Source organism: Sparus aurata, chromosome 16, assembly GCF_900880675.1.
Source record: "Sparus aurata chromosome 16, fSpaAur1.1, whole genome shotgun sequence".
Taxonomy (NCBI): Eukaryota; Metazoa; Chordata; class Actinopteri; order Spariformes; family Sparidae; genus Sparus; species Sparus aurata.
Window position 1 is genome coordinate 12,710,872 of NC_044202.1, and position 26,271 is coordinate 12,737,142.

A 26,271-nucleotide genomic window follows, 5' to 3' on the forward strand; every position below is an offset into this window, starting at 1 on the left:
TTGTACGACTTTCCTCGAGCCAAAAAAATCTGTGACGTCATGACAATGAAAAGTCTATGGACAGAGCAGGAACTCCCGGGTGGGGCCAGCGGGAGAAACTGCATATTCAGTGGGGTGTGTAACCTGGAAGTAAACCCAGAAGCTAGCAAAGCCTTTGGCATGTGCATGTGATATGGTTAGAGTAAAATCTATGGAGGAAGCAAGTAAATTGACCTTGAGGTTTATTCTACTAAATTCCAGTTCCACCTATAGGCCTACATTTCAGGGACATTATTTCCTAAATCTAATATTCACCACTCCAGTCTTTGGGGGTCACCTTGATATACAGTCGGTTTTTGTACCCCATAATTTGACACGTTTTGCTCATCCAGAGCCCGTGGACTGGGGCCTAGTTTAGAAGTTATAAGGTTACAAGAACATGAGGCAACAACATCTGTCCTGAGTGTCAGATTATTTGGATTTTCTCTGCTACAGCGATGCCCCAAACCTAGCAACTATGAATTAATTATTCACACCCTTCTAAACTAAACAAGCACAGGGCAACTAAACAGTAGATGTAAATGCCACCACCCTCTGAGTGTCGGCCACTCTGCGGTGCTTTCTGCGATGTGTGGCTCTTTAACACTGGATGCATCCTCAGCCCCTGAATACTCGTTAGTCAGATGATGCTTTTTGGTGATGCTGTAAATTGTGAAGAGCTTGTTTATCACAAGTGGCAGAGGAGTGCTAAAATATCACATCCGCAGTTTTTTGGTCAACTACAGTCTGTTAAAAAATGATAGCTGCCTTATAAAACAGCAAAGCTCAAGTGATTATTCTTAACATTATACCAGCTTTTTCTGAAACACTTTGAGTCTCCTTTCAGAGCATGTAGCATGTGGGAGGTTTTGGGAAGGGAATCCCTTATGATCTCTTGCAAGAAAACTGAGCTGTATGATAGAATCACTCCTTGGGATTCCTGTCAGAGCGAGGAGGCTGCAGTCTGGCGCCTGCCTCCTTCGTCCCGCGATGTAGCTTCAAGGACATCACATCACAGGGGAGCCTGGAGGGAGGCAGCGTGATGTATCACTACAGCGGGCATCACGCCTATCCCATCCGAGGCGGGTGAGACACCTCATATTTCACCTCAGAAGGTAAAGTGTCATGATGTTGTTTGTTTTCTATATAATGGCTTATCGATGCGTAAATATACCCTGTACCATAGTGTGATTGTTTTCTCGTCCGACTCTTGAGTGGATCCTCTCAGAAAAGTGAATTTCAACAGATGCACCCTCGAGTATATTCATTAATCTAATAATGGACTGCAGTGGCGGACGGAGGGGCATGAGATTAACCTTGTTTTGTTATGTGACTCAGAGTTAGAGTGCTACTCAAAATTAGCCAGGGATATTTTAGAGTTTCACTTGTTTATTCTGTGACATATCAGAATGTTTGTTTTGTGTTTTGTGAATGTTTTTGGTCCCACATATCCCACAATCCCTTAATAAGTAGTACACCTATGCAATAAAATCACACAAGGATTTGTTAATTATTGAAGCATTTGGAGGAACATAGAGGCCAACTGGTATTCCATTAGGGCAGCCCGAATTGCATTTTTGTTGCTGGATTGTGTGTCCTCTAGAAGTGCATCCTGGACGTCACTTTATCACATTTTCTTGCACTCTGGGTCATTATAGAAGGAACTTTATCATGTCGTTTGATGAGAAACATTGATCAGGGTTGCAGCAGTATACAGTGTCCAAGGTGGACTTTAGCATTGAATTCAACCATATTAGTCTAATGAAAAACATATATTATTTCAAATGCATTTCATTTAACATGTCTGCGAGGCCATGATAGCCCTTTTTGCAAAAACGTGTAACTGATAACTGTGGCATTTTCTGAGATGGTTATTGAATAATCCAATGAACAATGTGTTTGTTATATGATGAGCTTTGCAGATACTGGCAGGTGGATTTTTGTTCCTTCTGGACTGAGCCCGCAGCCCCTAACTGTGTACCCAGGAGGCATTAACATTATTTATTATTAATCATCTGTAATTTAATCCAAGATAACATGTAGTTAAAGGATATACATTGAGCTCAAGGTAAGAGATTGAGCATATTTCTCAAAATGTGGAATTGCTTCTAGCAATAATTCAGTTTGATTTTGGTCAAAAGAAATCTCCCAGTACCTAAATGTAATTATATACTTATCAAACTTACTTTATTTCAGAAACATTGTCCCAGTCCATGTCAATTAGCCTAAACAAGGAAGATTAAGGTTACTTAGAAATTAACCTGTTTCCAGAAAAAACAAAACTTAAAAACGCTAAAAATAATTTTCCCAGGAAATAATGGGCCAATGTGAAAACATGTGGCCACCCTCGTAAACATCTTTTAACTTTTTATCCGGCCGTGATTCAGTTCGACCATATGGGTGCTTTTCCCTGATTGTCCTCCAGCTGAGTTTTGGCAGGACAGAGTCCTTGTGTCATATTTCTCCTCCTTCCCCATCCTTCCCTCCCTCGATCGTTCACGGCTCTCCGCCCATCGGAGTACTGGCAGTGTGCGGCGCACGGCGCGCAGCGTGGACTTGGAGATGTCTTGGCAGCATTACGCACGACGACACAGTAAACGCGAGAGCCTCCTTTAGAGGGACAATGCACTCTGAAGCTGAACGGGACTGACTGCAAACTTCAGATTCGGGAAAGCTCTTCCTTCGCTCTTCAAGACATTTTCCTTATCTTTTCCCAGTCGGTGGATGAGATTCAGACTTCCTCTTCACGTCGGCAGCAGCGGGTCTGGATGACTTCTCCTCCTCTCGTCCTCGGGTCACGGCGACTATAGAGGAATGGGAACGATATAAACAGCTCGGGGAGGAAGCAAACTCTACGAACAGTCAGGCAAAACAGCGAACCCCAGATAGGGAGGATGATCCCGCCGGCCAACATGATTCAGGACGAAAGTGGGGGCAAAGAGGACGAACGGGACCAGAATGAGACACCCAAATCCCCGACGGCAAACGCCAACCAGCAGGAAACCAAGGTAGGACTTTCCCTGTTAATATTCACTATTTACCACATTAGACTGATATACTGTCCGGTCGCTCTGTGCATTAGTCCAACTGTTATTAATAGAGCAGGATAAACAAACTTCTGTCAACATGGCCATAAAATCGACCCAACAGGGATCAGCTCCCAGAGAGAACAACATGTATTTAAACTCTTTTTTTTTGTTATCTCTGACTTCCCAGCTGATTTAGAGAAGATACCAAACCTGTTGGTATGACGGGCAGACTTCAGGAATATCATCAGATGTAGAAATAGGACAGAGAACCACTCAGATAACATGTTTGCAGACTAATTTTTAGTACGCCAGAACTTCTCAGCCTGTTGGAATGCCATCAGAGTAACATCATGGCACTGTAGCACAGCAGAAAACAACCTTTAGATGCAGATGAGGTCAGTTTAAAGTCATTATTAAGCACAGTACACTCTTTTAAGGCGCTTCAGTGGCAATATTGTGTTTTTCTCTCGAGTTCTATAACTGATAGGAACTGTGAACCGAAAGGCTCGTCAAAACAGAATCACTGTGTGCTGTAGTGGCAAAGGAAGTTATATTGTGTTATTATTAGAGAGTAAGTGGCACATGGGTTGGTGGCACTTTCGTCTTGTGGCCGATGTGGGATAAAAATGTAGGCTGTGTGATAGAGATCCACAGCTGCCTCGGGCGCTCTGCCATCTATGTGGGCCACATGTTGCCCAGACTACTACAATTAGCAGTAGAATATTGGACTCGTCATCCTGGTAGTGGAAGGCAACAGCAGCTCTCATGCAGGACAGACGAGACTCACTCTTCCTCTTATTTTGCTCAATTTTTGAAGACGAGGCTATATCTATCTTTTGCTTCCGTTTTCTCACTCTTTACCTGGGACGACAGACAGAGACGACCGCTTCCTTTGCACTGTTTCGGCATGTGAGCCCTTGCTCTGGCACATTTGGTCACTGGGAAAATGATAATAAGAGACTCCCGGCTCCTCACAACATCTTTAAAGCTTCTGCCAAACAACAACCTCGCTCACCTCCACCAATCTCGTCCTAGTCCTCGAACAGCCTGCAGAAAAGTGATGTAAGACAGGATACGTAGAGTGCACCACCATTAAGTAAAGCTGTGTTTGTGTTTTTTATCCCTCCTTTAAGAATACTGTGAGGCCTGAACATCACAAGCGCAAGGTGAGCCTCCACTCTTGTGCAAAAAACTGTAGCGCACCGCTGATTTCAGTCATACCTGCATGTACACGAGGATGAAAAGTTGTCTCTCGTGACAACTTTTTCCTGCTTTTTTTAAGATCGATCGCTCAGTGGAGTCTGTGCCACAGAATGGTTTAATCCATCATCACCCATGTTCCCAGAGCACACTCTTTGTTCCTGAATGGTTTGACACATGAGCCTATGCAATAACTTTTTTTGTTTTTAGTTTGTTTTCTGTCAAGTCCCCCCCCCCCCCATTAACCCTCCCTGCTTTTACGGTAGAACACGCAGTTTTTGGTGTCATCAAACACAGCATGACCCCCTCGATGCATGCACACATCTCCTCCTCACTTTGACCATTCAGATAGATCTTTGTTTATTGCGATTGTCTTTTATTTCAATGACATGAAACCACCTCACGGGAAACAAGTGTAGCATCCTTTACCATCACAGCAAAAAAAAAAAAAAAGAAATGCTAATCCATCTAATGCTGTTATTTAGAACCAACTGTGTGAACATTGCTGTTGTGCTTTACCACTGTTTTATTGTTCCAGGGTGCGTAACTGCCGTGGACGTAGTGCACCACGAGAGGTTGCAGCAGAATATGTGTGGCTATATCGTCATGTGTGCATTCCTGTGCGTGGGCGGTAATGGTAGAGAAAAAAGGGTCCAAATTGATTGTTCCAGGAGTGACCCGTGGATTTGATTGATCTTCACCATACCAGAGCTGCGAGCAGTGAGAAGCTCTCCAGATAATTTGCTCAGGCTTATTAGCCAGAAATAGCAACCGCTAACAATGTATGGGTGTTTATTTGACCTATTGTTTTGTAGTAGATGTAGTATCCCAACTAATACTTTAAAGTTCGAAGAGGGCGGTTCCAACCTCGAGCGCGCGGCAGAAAAACTGAAATACTGGCCGCAGGTGTTCACGTGTTTACAGTCGCACATCCAGGCCTGTATGCTGCGCTAGGAGATAATGGATCATTAGGAGTGCTTTCCTACCCATCAATTACTTAAAATAAAATCAATTTCCTCGTTAGGAGACCCGCAGCCACGCACCGGCCAGAAAACCAGAACTGTAAAATCACATTACAGTAGCAGAGAGATTCTTTATTGCGTGTTTGAGCCCAGAATTAAGTGAGTTTCGCAGAGGAGGAAGAACACACTGAGAGGTTAAACGACGGGCTGCCAGTGAGAAGTGTTATGAATAGTGTTACTGTAAAAGAGGACGCTAATGAGATTGATAGAAGCAGCAGCCGGCAGCGGCAGCACAGCGTGTGAGGAATAGTGGTTGGCGTGATGCATCGCCCTAACCAGGAAATCACATTACCTTCCAGGTAGGGAACATCGAAAAAGGTTTTCCTCCGAGCAATGAAATGTCGCCCCGACCAGTGGTCTTTTTATCAGGCATGGGATTCAGAGAAAGGTTTCACAGGCTAAGTTGCCGATTCATTTGGGTTGTAACGGGAATTAATTTACTTCCCATCTCTCTCAGTTTGTTCTGAATTTCTCTCTCTCCTCCGTCATCCTCTCCCTTCATTATTCCACTCTTTTCCCCTTCCTCGCTCCATTCTTCATCAACATCGTTTCCCTCTGTTTTTTTTTTTACAGCTGCAGAGACTCAAGCGCTCGCTGTCCTTCAAGACCAAGAGCATCCGCAGCAAGAGCGCCGACAACTTCTTCCGAAACAGCAGTGACAACAAGACGGAGCTGCTGTCCGACGTGAGCAGCAGCACGGGCCATCTCTGCAACATCGGGATGGCCCCGCCGCACACCACCAACCTGCCCATCCCTCCGGTCCCTCCGGCCATCCCCTGCGCCCCTCCTCCCACGTCGCGCTCCCAGTTGCGCAACCCACTGCAGGTGGACTCGGCGGGGCACTGCTTCATGGAGCACATCTTCAAGAAGCCCACGTTCTGTGACGTCTGCAACCACATGATCGTAGGTATGGTCACCTCTCTCCTTCAGTAGTGTGATCAGTACCGAACACACAAGTACCGAAACACACTCAGACAGTTAGAAACCTCCAACTTGACCCGTTGACACGTGACTGAAGTTTCTCGTCCTCCCTTTTTCCCGCACACTAAGCCACTTCCCTCCGTCTGTCTGCCGGGGTGTCAGATAGCCAACAACAGCCGTGCCAGCTCCCAAACCTGTTCTCCCCTCAACAGATGTTCAGGTTTCTCCTCCTTGTTAACCATCAGTGCTGCGGGACTGCTAAGTCTTTATATATCAGGGCCTCTGCAGCATGACAATGACAAGGGCTGCCTGCACCATCTGCTCAACAAGCCCCTGTTATCACGCCTGGTAGCGGATAAAAAGACGACAGAACAGTGGGTTAGGAAATGGGCATGTAAATGTGCACATATCCAGCGAAGGGACGCCAATGGTTGAGCAGTTTGCCAGCAGTCTTTGATTTCCTTTACAGAACTGAAAGAAAGTATTTTTGTCCCGTATTTAATCAGAAGTCAGCTTGAGATTTCCCAATTTTAAACGAAGAAAATCAAAAGTTGTTGGTTGGGAGATTCAAGTCCAATCTCAGTTCTTTTCTTGACATGAAATAAACACTGCTCCCCTCACCATCAGCTATGAAAAATACTTGTTTTAGAAGATTTTGATTTTGAGTGTTGTGGATTGCTCAACCATCAGCATATCAACAACATCAAGAACTGAGGGATGCGCAATATGGATTTTTTTTCTCCACCATTACGAAAACTGATGACCACCTGCTTCTCTTGGCTTATATTGACAGGTCAAATAATAATGTCACATTCTTGTGTTTTAAAAAGAAGTTGATTACTTGTAGCTTAAACTCGTCTTTTACAATCGTGTCCTCTTCCTACGAAACTCCAAAAAAAAAAAAGCCTGTTTCCTAGTCTTTCCAGTGTGTAGATGCTGCTCTCATCAGTCCTGTCAGTGAAAGCAATTGGGCTCCATATTATAGGCTCCATTTATCAGCTCTGATTTAATTATGGGCTGATAGCAGATAATATTAATTTCCCATCACAGGGTCGATATACTATCAGCCAGTACACACTGTGTATTGTGCATCCCTAAGGCTTCGGGCATGGTAATAAAACCACAGTAGTCCACAGTTTCTCTCAGCTCCACGGGACTTTTTTGCAAGTTTCAGCTTCAACTTTTCTCCCCTCATTCGTGTCATTTCTAGCATGTTAGCTGTTTTCATCCAAAAAGCTCCACCTGTACCGAGCAGTTAGACACAGTGAGTGATTTGCTGGTGGAACACGGTGGAACGTTTAACAGCTAAAGTGACCGATATTTGGTGGAGATCAAAATGGAGCTAAAAGGAGATTTAATATTAGACATAGTCTTTACTCTAAATTAATAAAGATGTTACCTCACGTCTACTGGATGTATCACTAAGCAACTGTTTCCGATCACATTTTCCATTTCAGCTGAAAAAATGATAATATGACATATGATGATGTGTCTGTATTGTGTTTACAGCTGGTTTCTGCGGTCACCAAGATGACGAAAACAAAACCAAAACCCAAAACAGTTAACACAGGTTGTCAGCTGGTTAAACTCTCACACTTACAGGTCTACAGTGCTCTTGAGAAACCAAACAAAAACACGTTTTGTAGATTGAATTCATAGAGCTGTTTACTAGATTTGACCTCCCCATCCCTTCTGACCAGAAACAGAGAATTAGAGTCTCATGATAAGTGCTGTGTAGAGGCTTTTTTTTCATCCTGAAGATTATGAAATATGGTTGTTTTCATTTCTGGCGCGGACATGGTCATGTTAGGTTGGAGGACACCAACAAATCTGTTGGCTTTGAATGTATGACTATGCGATTCAAACTAAAGCTCATCCCACCATGAAACACATTCATACTGTACACAGTTTTTATTTGCACTGGTCTTTTTTTTATGTGGCCAGTGAGGCACGTCTGGTGGCGTAAGCCTCGAACAGTCCTCCAGTGGTCTGTTAATAATGGAAGTGTGATGTCAGGTCTGCCTGGCCCTGTGATAGGTGCAGAGCCCTCTGGTCCCCTCATGACAAAAGATGCTGCCCTCTTCTTCATTTGTCCTGCTTTAACAAGAACACATTGTCGTCCGCCGCGGAGAGAGAGAGAGCGAGTGGAGGGTGGTTATCTGTGTGCGTCTGTGTGTGTGTGTGTTTGTGTGTGTGTCTGTGTGTGTAATAAGCTGTTATTGTGCCGTCAAAGTCTGACTCAGTGTCCCAGAGTCAAAGAGCAGCACACAGGAGAGAGAGAGAGAGAGAGAGAGCTGTCGCGGTGGAGTGGAGGGGACTCAAACTGCTGCTACAAGCATGCTGCGATTATTAAATCCTAACGGCCATTCATTACTTATTGCTGAAGGTTCACGGAGTCAAAAGAGTGCAGTGATTATTTTTTATGGCACTGATGACGGTGGAAAAAGCTTCTGTGGAGTGAAAAATATCTGTAATACTTTTGTGCCTTTATGAATCCACGACTTGCAGCAACATTTCCCACACAGCCAGACGTGACAAAATAATACCGTTTAAACAAATACAATATATTATATTATTGGACATGTACTGGATATAATGGACACAGATGCTGGTGTTGGAAAGATTATGTTTATATATTATAGACTATTGTGGTCTGATTTTTAGCAGGACTTTCTAAATTAAAGGAGAAGTCAGATTTATCTTACTGCTTGTATTAAATGATGAAAAAGTAGCTGTGTGCAGTTCTGTAGAAATCTGAGGACGGACTGAGTTGCTTCAAGATGCATCAAGAATTGTCATGCATTCGAATTGTTGGCGGGTGAAGTTAAATCGAATAGGCCAGTGAACATTCACACCTCTAATCATACCCCAGATCAATCTCGTAATCATAGCTTCGTTTTTAGTATAAACTATGTAATTTCTGACGCTTTAAAGTCTCTCAATCAAAACAATTAAAACAAAAGACGTAGTTTGAAGATGGAGTCGTGACATGGTGCAAGATCGTGGGAGTTGTCCTCATCGTTAAATCACCACCGTTGCAGCTGAAAATCTGTCTGACGTGACTACATTTTTTCTTCCATTTAGTCACTCTCTGACGCTCCTACAAGTTATAGAGACAGGGGACCAAATAAAATGCACCGTTAGCTTCAGATAAAATCACAGATTTGACAGATTTTTGCAGCTCTCTGGGTGAACACGGTTGCAAACATTTGGGGCAATATAAGTACAAACGCAACATAATATTTAGCTGGGTCTTGTTTGTTTTTAGACGTTTCAACTCTTAAATGTTCCGTATCATCTCTTTAATATTTCAAGAGGCATCCTAGTAACATTACACACTCACATGCTTCCTCAAGAAGGACCCTTTATTATATAAAAGCCTGTACAAATGAAATGTGTCGTCCATTATGAAAATGGAATTATATCATGGTGCTCACTGACTTATTTACTAGGTTCATAGATGGATCTAAAGTAAACCAGATCACTGAATACTTAATAGGGCAGTTGTATTTTTTTTATGTTGGTGCTCACTTGCCTAATTGTAATCCAACATATTGTTTGTGTGTCCATGTATTATTTCGAGCGAGAACACGGCTACAAAGAGCAATGTCAACACTGCTATCAATATCCCGGCTTGCTCAACACATGTTCTCTTTCCTGTTCAGCTTTTTTTGTGAAATGCTCGCCGATGACCACATGTGATAATCGCCAAACGCCATCATAATTACTCAGAAAAGCTCAAAGAATCCGTTTACACCTATCAAATAAGTTAAGAGTAACATTGAAACTTAACTAAGCGGTGTATTCAGAAAACATTCCTTTCTTTATTAAGGTTATTCTTGCTCCTGTTTTGTTTCAGCCATGTTTTTCCTCCATTATAACATGTGCTTAAATATATGTGCAGTGCTCAGTTTTGATTTATAGGTGTCCTTGTTGTGAAAGGCACAATGAATTTGTTTTCACTGGCGCATAAAAATGCTCAGATTCTGATCGCTAATGCCGAGATACTGATTGCAGGTCCTTGCTGCAAAATCTCTTATTAAATTAAACGTCTGCATGAGTGAATGGGAAGGTTGTTTGTGGCTGGCAGAGGGTGTAAATTTGATTTACGGGGCTGAAAAATAAAATAAATAGAAAATTGCTGCTTTTGGGTCGTGAACTTACGTGAGCTTTAAGCGAAACTATTACAAAATATCACTGTCAATCAGTCTAATATACTGATTACTACCACTATATTAATATCCTGCAACCACTTTGAGGGGTTAGACAGTAAGTAACTTAGAAAATCCCTCAAACACCTCAAATCGAGGCTTCCAACTTCCAAATAAGTTGATGTTTAATACGAATGAGACAGTCATCTCACTTGATTAACATGCACTGATCTGTGCTATGAAATCCCTGAGACGCACACAGTCGCTCCCAGAGAGAAATTAATCTTGGGGTCAAGGTTGAAGAGTATACAGATACTGCTGTGGTGATACCACCGAGATGCACTTAAGTGAATGCCAGCTGTGATGTTTTCCTCTCTTTGTCACACAAGATTCGTCGGCCGTGCATAGTGACGACCTCGCACTTCCCCTCGCCGCTGCCTTTATCCATTTTAACGCAGACAATGTCAGCCGCGTCTCGAAAATTTCTCTCTAACACCGGCACTCCATCAAAAGACGCATTGTAAAATGTCAAGCAGCGTGAGTGCCAGCGGAGGCAAAATGTCAGCTGAACGACGTCAGTCACCGAAAAAGTCGAGAGTGAGAGATATTTTTGAGAGCGCTGACGTGTTAGACTCAAACTACGGAAAATCTGCTTTTAGCCGCGCGGGAGACAAGTGAAGGCAGAGCGTCAGCTTGACACGTAGGTCGAGACTGAAATATCTCGACAAATATCAGCCGGAGTGGCGTAATAATTTGTTCGGACATTCATGTTTCCTCTAATGCCACCATAAGGTTTTTTTTGAAATGTCTCGACAGCTATTGGCTAGATTGTCCTGAATTTTGGTACACACGTTCACATTTCATTTTGAATCTTCCCTGCCAGAAAAGTGACATATGGCACAATCTTTGCAGACAGCGTGACACTCCTCATGGCCCGTAGTGAATTTAAATCCTAAAAACAGTTCCAGTTGCATCTGTTCCCGATGCAGTTCATCAAGTCCCCTGATCACAGATGGATACGTAAAAACAGAAATACTCAGAATATACTGTTGTCAGCATTCTAGGCCTTATTTCCTTAAATTTTCCAGATGGAGAAATAGTTTTTTATCAGCGTTAAAGACTAATGGCCGTGGGAGAAACATCTGCAAACGAACCAAATAATGCCGTTCGGGTCAGTGTTTTGGTGGAGCTTAGGGAGAAGAGGAGGTGGAGGAGTTATTGTCACGATGAAGGTTTTTTGCACAGGGAAACCAGGAGGCGTGAAGCGAGAACAGAGGCTTAATGGATCAATGTGTGGCTATTATAAAGGCGAGTGTGCAGCGTAAGAGGGATTCCACAGGGGGAGGAAGAGTGGGAGAAGTCGAGGGAGAAAGATTGTGTGGGAAAAGAAAATAAGAGGCGAGATGAAGAAGGTATGGGACGTCTGGCAGGAGTCTTGTCCTTTAGTGTAGTGTGAATGAATGATGGGCTTTAAAGGCGGAGTAGCCAAGAAACAGCGGATGCCAGAGAGAGCAGCAGCACTGTTGCTCACTTTCCCCGCCAGCTGTGAAAAAGTCCTTTAGGCCCGGGAATCTTTCTCTGAGCCTGGGGGGGAAAAAAGCACCTAAACGCAGTCTCGCCATTACTGGAAGAAGACGGCAATGTCAGTTTCTTGTATCAGCCTGCTCGAACTGTGTGTTTTCCCTCTTAGCTGTTTGATTGAGTTCGATCAAACTAGCCGATTTAACATTGCTCCCCTTGCTTGTCGACACCGTAAATACAAACTTTTATTTATGATTTGATTAATATGCACATTTAATTTACAGAATTACCACAATTTGCGAAGAAACCTCATGTCCCCAAACAAGCATATGTTACTCATATTGACGACGTTGGTTAAACCGGTCCCGTCTGATTATTTTTTACTGTATCTCCTATGTGTTGTCGTCGTGTTTTGGAGGATAATGTGCAATCTTCAATAAGGCACTGTGCAAAATCTAACACATTTCAGTAGCGTTTAATAGAAAGTTATTGAAGAATGAGATGAATGTTTTTTGTTCAATCCCACAGATTCAAGGTCCAATTTGTAAAATGGTTGATTGGTGGACGGCCCGACCCGCTGTCCTGGAGCGTCAGTATTTGACGAGTTGTGAATGGGACTCAACAATCAACTGTCTTACAGATTTGACCTTTAAATCCAGATTTCGTTTTGACCGTTTCTGAGTTCTGTCTCACTTTTAAACCACTCGACCAATCTAAGTTTAAACTTCTATTCACATGTAGGGAAACCAGTTGTCTCTAGTTGACATAGCTTGAGATGAGACTGCGACTCGGCTTCCCGCGCATCCAGAGAGGTGGACGAGAGCTTGGGGTCAGGCTGTTTTAAAGACGCAAAAGAGACATTGTTTGCTGACCAGAAGAGGAATGGAACTCCAAGTGCTCGTTAGAGAGCATCATCGGCCGACCTGATTTAGAGTGACCTAAAAATTGGAGCTTGTTGTCTCTCTGCTGCTGCTGTTGTCGCTGGGGTGATCCGCAGCTGACCGATGAGGCCGGGATCACATTTCCCTCGGTTTCCATCTCAGGTTAACTAAGTCCACTCCAGCTCTGTGTCAGCGAGGCTCAGCCAAGAAGCACACGAGCTTTAAATGAGGAACACAGATCCAGTTTTCCACCCATTACTGAGTTTCAAGTGGCCGCCGCTGCTAGCCAGCTCCACGTAGCCGTGACACCGGTTCAAATTACAGCACGTGAAGAGCGAGCAGAGATTTTTTTTTTCCCCCCGTGTTGGCTAGGTAGACTACACACGAGGGGCCTAGTACCTCAAGTACACATTATTTCCTGTGTTTGTTGTTGTTGTCAGGTGTTCCGCTTGGTTTCACATTTACAGTACAGTCTGCTCATTGAACCTCTTCACCCTGCTCATCATCCTGAATATGCTGCGTTGTTGAGGATAATCCGGACTGAAATGCGGACATTATTTGCTTGTCACAGTGCTCGCTCAAAATCAAAATCAAACTCAAAACTTTACACAACCTGACAGCTGTGAACCAACCCGGCGATCTCTCAGCGGATGAAATCTGGACCCGTTATGCTCCCCTGTGCTCTCGACGCTCGCCGATCAATGAATCCTTTGCATTGACATATTTTCACATGCAGGGAGTGAGCCGGGGGAAGGGCACGTGCTCATTGATTAATCGATATGGAGCCAGGAGTGCACAGCTGCCAGACTACAACTAATAACAACGCCGGGACTTCGCAATACTGTCCTCTCTTGTTAATGTGGAATAGCTGTCAAATGATATGTCAACTGGCCACCGTGGCTGTGATTGGTGTGGTTTTTTTGCCCGTGCTGTGTGGAACACAGAGGAATAATTCATCCTCTCAGGAACTCGTTTCTCCTCTCATATTTTTTGGAGGATCATGCACTTTCCAGTAGAGTACAGATATCAACCTTCAACTAAGTTCTCTCTGCATGCATGTTAGTAGCATTTAAGCTTTTTTTATTATCAGTGTGGTCTTGCTCATAGCTAACTAACTAGTAGAACCTGTGTGGGATGGTAAGCGTCAACTCATGATGCTAATAAGCAGTTGGTTGATGGTTGATAAGTATTATCCTTTGTATTTGATGTTGAACTCAGAAAGTCTTTTCATGCATAATATTTAAAGAGTTGATATTCGATGTTTAAGCTCTGGCTGTTCCACTACCTCCAAGCATACACAGCTTCAGGAGAGCGGAGACCGGAGAGTTATGATAGCTTCCTGCCCCAACCCCAGTTTTCAGGATTCTGCTGCCCTGAGCAGCAATATGGTCTGTGATGCTTCAAGGTCCAGACAGTAATATCAGGATCTTTTAAATATTTAAAAGTTAACACAGCCGAACTTTTGACCAACAGCTGAGCTTGTGCAGGTCACCCCGTTAAATCCAGCAACCACCTTATTGGTTATCAAAAGCATATTTACACAATCAAATCTGTGACATGAGACAAGCGGTAACAGAACTCGGGCCTCGTTGATCTTCAGAAAAAAACTGAGCAGCAACGATACAATCTGTTGTTGTTGCCATGTGAGCTTTTGTCTTCGCCCAGAACAAAAAATCACTCTCATTTTCTATTTCCTCGTCTATCTTTGTCCGTATTCATTTCACACACCTCCTTGCGCGAATGCGCGCGTACAGGCGGAACGTTTGCATTTGCAATGTTGCGTAACTTCGGTTCACAAATAAGTCAGATTAATCTTAATTTATTCCAGCAACTGTGAGTCACATATTAATAAGTGAGGACGAGCTGCACACAGGCACCAGTTTGGTTTTTTCTTCACATGGCGGAGATGGCGCTGGCTCAAATACAGTCACTTTGGTTAAAATGGTTTAGCAGGAAAGTGCATATCATGTGTCGCGTTTGCTAAATTCTGTCCTTGTTAAAATGTTCCACATGTCGCTTCCCAGGTTTCTCCCTGCGCATGCTGGTAAAGACTCAGAAACTCTGGCGAGTGTAAAGACAACGAATAAATGAACGAGATGTTGCTCTGACCAGTAGTTTCCATTACCTCTGCCTTTTTGTCTGCTCACTTGGGAATACCACGAGCACAGTTCCCGACTTGATAGATCTGAACCTGCTGCCTCTTTTCTGTGTGTGTGTGTGTGTGTGTGTGTATCAGGTACAACAGCCAAGCATGTGGTGTTCCTGGCGGGGAACACGGCGAAGCACGGCCTCCGCTGCAAAGCCTGCAAGATGAGCCTCCACCACAAGTGTGAGAACGGAGTGGGACAGCAGCGCTGCATGGGCAAGCTGGTGAGATGCATGACACAGAATAAATCAAGATGATATAGACAGTACATTTGTCTCTTTGCTGTCAACAGTTTGGGAGATTCTGAGCTTCAGGAATATAATTACTGATGTCATTAGCAACAAAAACAGACACATTAGAATTGGCTGTCGGACCGTTTCCCACCAGAATGTGCTTATTCAGAAAATCACACTCTATGTGTGAGTGTGCTGGTACATCTGTGACCATCATCCATCCTCGTCACCGTCCTCATCATCGTTATATCATCACTCTGTCTGTCTGAGTGTTAGATAATAGTAATGCCAAAATGCTGACCCCTCCAGCATAAACCATTAAATCAGGATCAATACAATGACCCAGAGAATGCTTCATAACCACTATTGAAGATGTCACACTAACACGCAACGGTCTTTTGATGTGTTTGGCATTTCACGGTCTCAGCCCTGATGTCTCTTTTTTAATATGTTAGTTGAGCCTTGGTTGCTTGTCAGATTAAGGGGGTGTGAAATAGTGTTTGGAATAATTAGCACGTCATTAATTGTTAAATTTCAGCTTTTATATCACTCGCAAAAGCAGTAAGATTGTGAAAACTTTTCAGAACCACAAAGATGGAACAAGTCGGCTCCGGTACGCTGCTGTTGAAGATTAATTACCTTTATCTTAACTTCCAGGTGTGTGTTTCATGTTGTGTTCAGGTGGGTTACTAGTTGGTTTGAAACAAACTGAACCCCTCAGGTTCCTACAATCTGCATATTTTCAGGTTTATTTTTTGGGGTGTCTACAAGAAAATGTGAACATGCTTTAATGTTTGAAAAACACATTATTATTTTCATGCTAACCATTGCTGCAGCACCTCTATTCACCCTCTGTCTAAGTGATCCGATTTAGTGCCTGTCTCTTCAAGGCCCCCTTCCCTGAAAAGTCCAATGTGCTCTGATAGGTCATCTTTTACAGGCCTGAGGAAGACTGTGACTGTACAGCTGTGACATCGCAACCTTACAGAAGTCCTGATGGCCTATGGGAATAAGCTTTTTGATACTTTTGCAGTATTTATACATCTTTTATACATATTTAACATCTAGTTCTGCTTCAAAAAGACATGGAGAAATTCTGAATAATATATGGGATCTTCGAAAGGTCAGGAAATTCTTCAGCCTATTAGTCTTGTTAACCCTTTTGAAAACCTAACTGGAAACCTTGGTCAACCTTCAAAATAACATTTTCTTAGTCCATGAAAAGCTGAGAAACTAGGTTTACGTGACATCTTTCCATTTTTCAGTAATTTTGCATGATTATCGGAAGTCTGTGAGATACATCTTTGGAGTTTTGTTTGACAGTAAATACACAAGATGTTTTAATTTCAGCAATTTGCTTCCCTGTGTTGTGTCATACAAGCAGTTTTTCTGCTAATGAGCTCTTAATGGAAGCCATGACCGAACTTTAAAGTGCAGCAGGAGCTGATTCAGGTTCAAGTGTTAGAGCGAATCCGCCCCATTGAGTGAGACGGGGAATTTATTTCATAGTCGGTGGAGTTAGTAAGTCAGATTTTCATTGTTATTACCTCATAAGACAGAGTTAATGACCCTGTGCTGTAATAAACCCCCCCAACTTAAATACCATAGACTGTTGTAACACTCTTTCTGGGGGCGTGTTCTCATTATTGGCCGATGATAATTGGGATCGGGGTCTATAATGTGATTTACTATCACCGTCGCCCCTAACCATCTGCGGGACTGCATCACAATGAGACCATTTGGCCGTGGAGTCGGGATGGGCCGAGTGTCTTTACTAGAGAGGGTTCAGTTACACCAGGGAAAGCCAGCGCCAAGAAAATGCTTTCACCTCCATAGCGGTCCAGCAAACTGGCAGTCAGGAAAGAACTGGGAATCTTTAGTCATTCACACACATCCCACACTGAACAGAGGGAGACTGTAGCACTGTCAGGTCACATTACGTGTGATTTTCTACCTTTTTTTCTTGCCTTGTTCCTCCACAGTATCCGACTGCGTGTCCCTCCAGAAATTTGGCTGGAATTAGTTGAGGAAATTTGAAACAGTCGTTAATGAGCAAGAAAAAAAAAAAAAGGAGGGCCCGTCTCAATAACTCTCTCCTTCCCGATTGTGACGTCTTCTGTCCACGAGAGGGACGAGGCCCGGAGATACGATCGGCTCTCAGGAGTGGAAAATGAGGTCGAGGGGTCAGGCATAAAAAGGGAAGTTTCCCCCAGAGGAGTAGAGCTCTAAATTCGACTTACTCTAAACTTGGACACGTTGTAGCCATGCTTGTTTCTCTTGGCTTGAGAACCCCTTCAGCAAAGAGAGCACGTTACCTCATGCATCTGAATCTTCGTAAACCACTAAACTGGTGTCTTTTTATTAGGGTTTCTGAGTGCCATGTAACAGGTACAATTAATTCAAAACAAAAATAAGTACGATTTAGCACCCGGGCTTTCGTGATTCACCTACTTGGTTACATAACATTACTTGATGATAAGCTTTGGCACCATTTAGCCAAACGTACTGTCTTTTATGTATTTCACAGGCTCTGTAAAGGAAAATAGATGGTTTTTCAGTTACTTCTCGAGTCAGGTTGACCCCTCGGAGTTTCTGGGAGACCTGCCAATTCGGATCGGAACATGATTAATAATCAATACGTGTCAGTTTACGTGTGAGTCACTTCCCGACCCGCTCTCAGTTACTAACCAGAGAGAGAGTGAGCCCCGCCACACTAAATCTGCAGCTGTGACACGATTCAGTCAGTAGTTTTACTGATTCAGAACCTTGCTTGTGCAAACTTGATTCACTCATGAGTTGTTGTATTTTTTCAAGGTTAATGTTATCACGCACTCACCAACAATAGCAGAGAGGTGCCGTTTGTCAGCATGACGCCATCACAAAGGGCAATCAGTATCCAGTTTCTCTCTCTGTTTTGGTTTCCGTGGTGCCCGGTTTACGCAACACAAACAGCTTTTCAAAACACTTGTTAGAAGGCAGCCTTGAGCGCGCCACTTATTTGAGAGTTTCAAAGTTTATTCAGTGATTGACAGTGGAAGAATCTTTATTTAAGGTCACATATCATACATCATGTACAGCATGGTGAAACTGGTGCTCAGCATTTTAACAGCAGTGGGCGGTCCTTGCGCCCAGGGGGACTAACTCCCAATCCGGAGAACCAACACTCCAGAGTAACCAAAGTACGTAAAAACCCACACAAGTACAGGGAGGACATGCAAAGGTCCTGTCTCAGCGGGATTCGAACCCAGGACTTTCTTCCTGTGCGGTTACGGTTGGCAGATTAGTTACAAATTTTCAACTGGTCACCATCAGCCCAAGAGCCAGTAGTTGCTGATGTAATTGCGATTATCCCCCCCAAGTTTCAGCTGGGAGATGTGTGTGAGAGGTGAGTTCCCTCCATTCCACAAGCGCTCATTTATACTTTATATATCCCTTAACGAATAAACATGCAAAAGCCAAGGAAGAAAACCAAAAAACATAACTGAACACCTAAGACAAGCTTGAATGCCTTGTTAACCCTTCGAAGACACACATTCAAACACAACACACACAAAATAAAACTCATCAAATCTGTCTCGATTAGTTTCACCAACTACCGAGAGTTGGATGGGAAAACACTCCTGCTTTAAGCACAGTTTGTCTCATTCTTTGGATGTAGATCATTAAATGTGCTGAATGAATTGACAAAAGTCGCCCAAAAAACAGAAAGGCTTACCTGTTTTTTGTTTTTTTTTCCACGTCTGTCTCAGCATCAGTGTGGTCAACAAAGTCACTGCCGGCATCAGTGAGCGCTGTCTCTTGTTTACAGCCAAGTGAACCAGACAGGCCCAACAAGTGTGCGCTTTTCACCTTTCTCCTAAATGAATTTTAGACCCCCAAAAGTCTGACATCTCAGTTATTCAGATGAGCCTGAAGAGCTCAAGTGTTGCTTATTTTAGCCGTCTCCTCACAAGAAGTGTCACATGCAAAAATTAAGACTGATTTGCAATGCAGATTTCACCACCTGCCACTTGAATCCTTGAAATGTAAACCAACAAAGAGAAAAAGGCATTACCCCGGCTTCAGGTCTGACTGCTGCCTGTTCAGTAAAGAGTGAAGGTTGTTGTAATCAGGAAACATTAATCTTATTTAATGTAATCACTAAATGTCTGAGTGATTATCCAGGACTTCTTCCGGGAAAAAACAACAGAGAGAAAGTGCAACGAAAAAAAAGACGTATACATTATTCATTACCCAGTGTGCTGCAGATGACATCATGTCTGCAGGGATTGAGGAGAATTTCAATCTTCTGTCATTCTTCTGTACTTAAGAAGGATTCTGAAGTTATGTGGGGGTATTGATTGGCTAGAACGCAGCGAGGTAATGGATATATAAATGATAAATGTTGGAGGGCCTCGATAGATGGGAGGCGGACATGACAGGAGGACGAATTAAGACGGTGACTTTAACACCAGTCTGTTCTTGTCAGGCACAGTGGACCGCCTGAACCGACCCAACTCTATGTGTAACAAACTAGCTCTCCTTTTTCTGTTTGCATTGTGAAGTACAGTTGTTGTGATTTATCCAAATACAAATGTCCGACCTCAGTGTCGCAGAACTTTTTTCTCTGTGAGGTCAGTTGTGCTCCGAAACGATCAGCTAAACAGAGTTACGTTCAGGATTTATGTGTCAGGTGGCTAATGTTTGTCGCCTCTCTACGTCTCTCCACAGCCAAAAGGCTTTCGGCGGTACTACAGCTCCCCGTTACTGATCCAGGAACAGTATGGCTGCATTAAGGAAGTCATGCCGATCGGTGAGAAGCATAAAGAACCACTTCCACACAGCTGTTTTCTAAGATATCCCTACCTGGTTTCATGATATTATAAATCACTGCATGGCCGTCCTGGAAGCTTACAGGTGACACTTATTTGCCATCAGCTTGTATCATGTCTTATTTCTCCACTGAAGCCTGTGGCAACAAGGTGGACCCTGTGTACGAGGCCTTGAGGTTCGGGACATCGCTGGCACAGAAGGCCAAGAGGGCCAGCGGCTCCGAGTCGCCGCACAGAAACTCGGTAAGAGACATCCATCATGTCGGGTTGTGTTTTGTTTTTATCCGTCTGTTTAAACCCGAACAGAGATAAATTGTTCACGAAGAAAGTGGCTTTGAGGTTTTATATCTCCTGCTTTGACATCCATGCATTACACTGCAATGTGCGTGCAGACACGTGACACCTTGTAGATTATCACAGTTCAGTGAAATGCTTCCTATATTTTGTCCCACTGCAACAGACATAGCGTAGCTGATGGTCTAAATAGATACTGCCACTGCGGGGCTGTAAACACTACCAATAAAGGCAGTCTTTCCCAGGCGCTGATGAGGGAAAATGTCGGTGCAAACACACACGTTACAGCTCTGAAGATGGACTCGACTGATTGCAGAGCTCCACTCCCTGGCCTCCTTTCCACTTCTGTGTATGTAACGCGCAAAGGAAATCTGTCTTTCATAGCTTATCACTTCTAATGTAAGCTAAGCTGTATGCGCAGTCTGGATGCCTGCCTCCCTATGAGGACATCTGAAAGCTGTTGGGTTGGGGCCATCCTGTCCTGTCCTGTGCAGCTGTTAGTGAATGGGTGTGTGTGTGTGTGTGTGTGTGTGTGTGTGTGTGTATGTGTGTGTCGTTGCAGGCTCACGGAGACAATGTGATCTCAACAGGGGTTATGATAATAGTTTCCAAATGCAGACTTAGAAACAGCGTGTTTGCTCCACCGCAGGTTTCTCTAGAATAGCTGGTTAGTCTGTGAAAGCAGATGAAGTTTAGCTAGTTTTTGTGCCTGGAAATCTAAAGGGACCCGTTCCTCTCTCGGTCTGATAAAGGGATTTAGGGCTTGATAATCACTGGCATCTTTGTCTTTATCTACCTCCATGTCTGTCTCTGTCTATCTATATCATCATTTTGTTCTGTTCTATCTGATCGCCGCAGACCAACGACTTGGATAAAGTTCCGGAGGAAGTGGTGGCTCACAGCAGCAGGCAGGAGCTGTCGAGAAAACACAGCGATGATGGTGAGTGTGTGTTGCGGTACACTATGTGCGTCTGGATCAAAGCCATGTAGTGACAAAGGGAAAAAAAACACACACTGTTACTTCTCTTCCCACAAGAGAGTCTGGGAAGGTTGCAACATCGAATTCTCATCCAACGAGCCAGCAAATTAGGTTCTATACTTTTTTCCACTGAAGTGCAATCACTCTTTTTTGCTGCGTTGCTGTGTACCGGCTATAGAATCACTCCTATAGAAACGTTCCGACCCCTTTTTTTGATCTGCTTTGTGTGCAGCTCTAGATTTAATGGTGGGTAGGTTTGTTTGAGCTGCACAATAGTCTCTGTGGTGACGGGGCAAGGTGCTGACCCTTTACAATGTCGAGCATTTGCTCTGACTGGCGAGGGCTGAACTGCGAAGATACAGAGGTAGACCATGCCATTTGACAATGCTATTTGAAGCGAGACTACAATGTTGCTGGACTGTTCCCATCAGAGAGTAGCACCTGACCCAACAAAGGAAGAGAAGAGTACGTTCTTGGCCTGTGCCACATGTCGGCCACCAAACTGCTCCAGTTTTTTGAAAGCGTGTGGGCTACTGCAAAAAAGACAACTATGGTCAATGAAACGCTGTCTTCGAATATTTGGCACGGCATAGGTATTTATGAATCATCATGTTTTTGGTGACGTTTTTGATTTAGGGCAGACATCAAGCCAGTGTTTACAACTGCACACAAGATAAGTCACAATCAAGCCGGTTGATTGCAATGTTTTTGACGTCACAGAAACTTTCCCATGATCTTTCCCATGGTGCCATTTTAAGGTTGAAAAAAATTGCAAAGAATATCTTTCTTTTTATGTTTCCAACATGTAATCTGATCAACACTGCAACTTGTTTATTTAAATGGTTGTTGTTTTCATTTTCTTAATTTGTTCTTTCTTTCTTGTTTTTCGTTTCTTTTCTTTTTTCTTTTTTTTTTTTTAGTTTTCACAGTCATTGAGAACGGGACGGAGCATTACCAGCCAGAGAGTAAACCTGAGGATTTGCCGGTGAGAAACCAACTTCTTCTAACACCTGTATTTTTTATTTTTACACCAACAAATCGGTCGGAATTGAACAGGAAGTAACTTAAGAATAGCAAGTTCTCTTTGCTAAAATTTTTATGTACTACAAGGAGTTTTAAACTGCTTATGTAACCGTCTCAATTGAATACTGATGCCCGTCTGTGACCTACATAAGCAAACAAGAGCATCAGTGGGGAGACTGGCTATTTCTGTCTAACTATTAAAGCTATTCTTAATGCCTGTCACCTGGTCAGGTTCTGACTTGTCCACATCCGATAAGTCAAACTATTTAAGTTTAGGACTTGGCAGAGTGTTCACAGTCTGAGGAAAAAAGAAAAACTAAGTTCACCATTGTCATATTACAGTTATTGATCTTACATAGCCACAAATAGATACGTTATCTCACCACTATGATGAGGTTTTAAGAAGAAAAATAGCATTGAATTGCACTCAGAAGAGCGCATACCTCCACCAGCCCCTTTTTCATACCATCCATTTAAATGCGCCGCGCATTATTCCCAGAGAAATTACCGCAAATTCCTGGATCTGCACCAAAAATGAATTGGGTCCATTCTGGGCCGACACCCATCCTCCATCCAAGTTTCGTGAAAATCTGTTCAGTAGTTTTTGTGTAATCCCACTGACAAACCAACAAACCCACCTGTGTCTTGTATTTTCTGGAAATGAATATCATTTTCTAACAGTTATCCAGCAATTTTAGTGAAGGTCATACTACTCGATTTGTCCCACAAAAAATTTGAGCCTTCAGTTTATCTCAAACACAAACAGAAACACATTGAGAGACAATATTTTCAAAGACAAAGAAAATCTGCTGCCCTCTCAGGAAAACTGAATGATCTACTTTAGAGCAATGGAAAGCTAAAACTGTCTTTTCAGCAAATTTACAAGTCAACCTTTCACTTTTACAGTCATCCTCCGTTTCTTAGTTTTACTCTGCAGCACAGATCCTTGCAGTAACGTGTTAGTGGTGCAGTCTCAAGACCTCTGAGAACAACTCCGTTCACTGACCACTGCCTGAACTCCGCTTGGTCACTCTGAGAACTGATACCAAGCCAGTCCCTCTTGTCCCCCCTCGCCTCCGTCGTCACTGCTGAATTTCCCAGGACTTTGATGGAAAACTTCTCTTCCTGCTGTAACAAATCATACCCGAGCTGACACGATCGCTGGCCTGCACCGACAGAGAGAAGGCCTGACCTTACAGCGATGTTTGGATCTGCAGCTCTGGGCCCCGTGCTGCTGTTTTGTGCAAAATTCATGCTCGTGAAAGAAAAAGGTTAAACCTCTGTGAATATCTTGCCCCGCCCCTTCCCCCACAGAGTAACGATGAATATTTCATGGGCAGATTTCAAAACCATTCCTTTTCCTTTCTTTCTTTTCAGCTCCCATGGTGGGATTTGTGGGAGAGATGCTCTCAGCATCAGTGTTCTCTGTACATATTTTCGATGGGCCGCCATCTATCCTGTTTACTTTTGTAGTTTAACATGTTTATCTCCATTGTCAACAGTGGAAAAAGACCAGAGATACTTGGACAAACACAAAAACGAACAAATAACCATACAAGGCAAAAAACAATACAAAAACACACACACACACACACACACACACACACAAGCGCACACACACACCTATTCTTTGCAATACAATATAGCAGCCACACTCTCTATTTCGGCGGAGAGACCTGAAGTGAATTGTTATCAGGCTGGACCAAGCACAGCTGGCAGCGGGGCTGTTTGTCTGTCAGACGACAGGTCCATTAGCCCGAGCTGGCGGACAGACAGATGGAGGCTCCGCGGGGTAATGAACGAGGAGAAAAACGCTCGAAAAACTGCCTCTTCACCAGAGACGGAGAGTCCAATTTGAGATGAGAGGCTCACACGCACAAACGGGACACACACGCAGTCACACACAGGATGCCCATCTGTTCACACTTTTCAGGTTTAGTGTTAAACTACGCCGAGATCAATTGACGGTAAAATGGTCTGGCTCAAGCTGTGATTTCTTTTTGGTCGGATTCTCTGGTTTTACTATTTTTGGATGATGGATGGGCCAGTCGATCAAATTCAACTGTTTAATGTAAACAGTTTCGCTCAAACCCAAAAACTGACCTGACTCTGCAGTTTCCTTCTCTGCCCTATGGAGCATTTTATTGACTTTTAGCTCTTTGTTTTGGCCCTCAACTTTACAGTCTTGGCTTTGTCCAAAGTTGGTGACCAGTTAGTGAGCAAAGTGGAGCATTTAGCAACTCAGTTAGACATCTTTTCTCAGGAGCAGGTGGAGCAAAAAGGAGCAAGAGGGAGGGTGAATATTGGACTTACAATCGGCAGTGGTCCAGAAACACAAATTAAACATTGCTCTGCGTCCTCCAGATATGTAAATAAGCAGCTGTTGGCTAACATGCTCGCCCTGAGAACAAGGTGAGAATATGTCAGAGCGTCTACATGTTGTTTTTCTACCCCCAAGTGGGCCAAACAAACGGTTACTGCAGATTTAAAGGAATGCACTCTTTCTGTTTTCCATTTTTTTTCCTCACACACTGTCCCTCACCTCAATTTTTGCCTTCTTATTTTCAGTAACACACTTAGAAAGGAGGCTGTCATCTCGGCCTTGCCCAACCTCTCCCTCAGTTTTTCAGGCTCCCGCAGCACCAAGAGCCTCTCGAGGCCAGCGAGCAGCCCTTAGTTCGCTGTAATAGATTGCCACTGCTTGATTCTGTTGTTTTGAACCCTGAGGCCACAGAGGCAGTTTGCCCCGTGGCCGCTGTTAACTCGACTCATCCGTCAGACGCATTGCCAGTCCACATGGGTGACACTCGGGGAGCCACAAAATACCAGAAAACACTTCTCTTCATTACCACAGCGCCAGGAAGATGGTGAATTCTCCTGCTGTCTTGGAAAAAAAAAAAAAAAACAGCCATTAGTGTGTCTTAAAAAACTATTCTTCATAGCTTCTGGCTAAATTCCCCTCCATTATGAAGGGAACAGGACAAGTCATCATTTGGAGGGATTTCAGGGACGCAGCAGGCAGGTACCGGTGATGAAAAAACACCCACCAGTTTTGTGAGCAGGTGTGAAGAGCAGCAGGATGTTCGGCGTGTCTCCCCGCTAATCGTGCTAACACTCTCCCGACAACTTCCTCCCCACCCACAGCCCTGTCCTGTTTTAACTTCCTGAGTGCTCACGAAAGCCCGGTCCCTCTTCTCCCACTCATGTTGACGGAGGATTAGAAGGAACAGATTGCAGAACAACTTAAGCATCTCCGCGGTCTATCAGTGCACTGTAAACAAGGGCTTCTCCTGCCTATGTGGATGCCAGGAGACTATTTTCAGATGCGACTGCGAGGGAAATAACAATAGAGGATATGGTGTTGCATTGTGTTTGTGTTGTCTGTGAGCTTTGTTTGACTCGTCGGCCACATTTTCCCTCTCATTCCCAGAGACTTCACGAAAAAAAACAAACGTGTGTGTTTACGTATCTCCATGTGTGTTTTTGGCGTCTAGCTGGAGCAGAGCCAGCTGCAGAAAGACGTCCTCAAGCTGAACACCTACGTGGCCTTGCACAGCTACACTCCCCAAGACAGCACCGACCTGGAGATGAGGTTAGTTTGCTCGCACTGGAACTCACATGTAAGCACGATTCACCTTTCAACAGATTCGATGTAAACCTCCTAAATAAGATAGATAAAACATAAAACACAAAGAGGGTTACGGGGCTCATTTCACCTTTTTTTTTTTTTTTTTTTAAAGATCTGGGTCTTTTTTTTTCTCTCCAAATATATCAAAAAGACAAATAAAACTTAAACATGTGTCAGTCCGTATACAGTGCTGTGATACAACGAGACCAAGGCGCACGATCACAAACCCACAAAGCACACATGTGGAAAAGGTGTTTAATTTATGTTTGGAAATAAGACAGCGCGTGTCAAGAGTCCGCCGGTGAAGAGCTGTCTGCTCCCTGTCAATATTCATCAGCTTTTTCACGCTGGGAAATTTGTTCGTCTGCTAATTAGCGTTTTCCGTGTTTCTTTTATCTTATATAATCACTGTGT

The 26,271-nt window shown here is 43.6% G+C and overlaps 1 protein-coding gene across 4 annotated transcripts in view; it reads left to right on the top strand.

Annotated features, from left to right (window-relative positions):
* The first annotated feature begins 705 nt into the window (after positions 1-705).
* The window catches only part of stac (SH3 and cysteine rich domain), a 32,359-nt gene continuing 6,793 nt past the window's right edge, over positions 706-26,271 (top strand). The window contains exons 1-10 of one of the 4 annotated variants that reach the window (XM_030392158.1): positions 706-1,133; positions 2,736-3,026; positions 4,181-4,213; positions 5,843-6,176; positions 14,980-15,113; positions 19,833-19,914; positions 20,070-20,176; positions 21,086-21,167; positions 22,127-22,191; positions 25,724-25,821. In XM_030392158.1, the coding sequence (XP_030248018.1) occupies positions 2,913-3,026; positions 4,181-4,213; positions 5,843-6,176; positions 14,980-15,113; positions 19,833-19,914; positions 20,070-20,176; positions 21,086-21,167; positions 22,127-22,191; positions 25,724-25,821 (1,049 nt within the window). In that variant the 5' untranslated portion in view covers positions 706-1,133; positions 2,736-2,912. Of the gene's footprint in view, positions 1,134-2,493; positions 3,027-4,180; positions 4,214-5,842; positions 6,177-14,979; positions 15,114-19,832; positions 19,915-20,069; positions 20,177-21,085; positions 21,168-22,126; positions 22,192-25,723; positions 25,822-26,271 lie in introns of those variants that run through there. The other 3 variants (XM_030392159.1, XM_030392157.1, XM_030392160.1) reach the window with 3 other exon arrangements.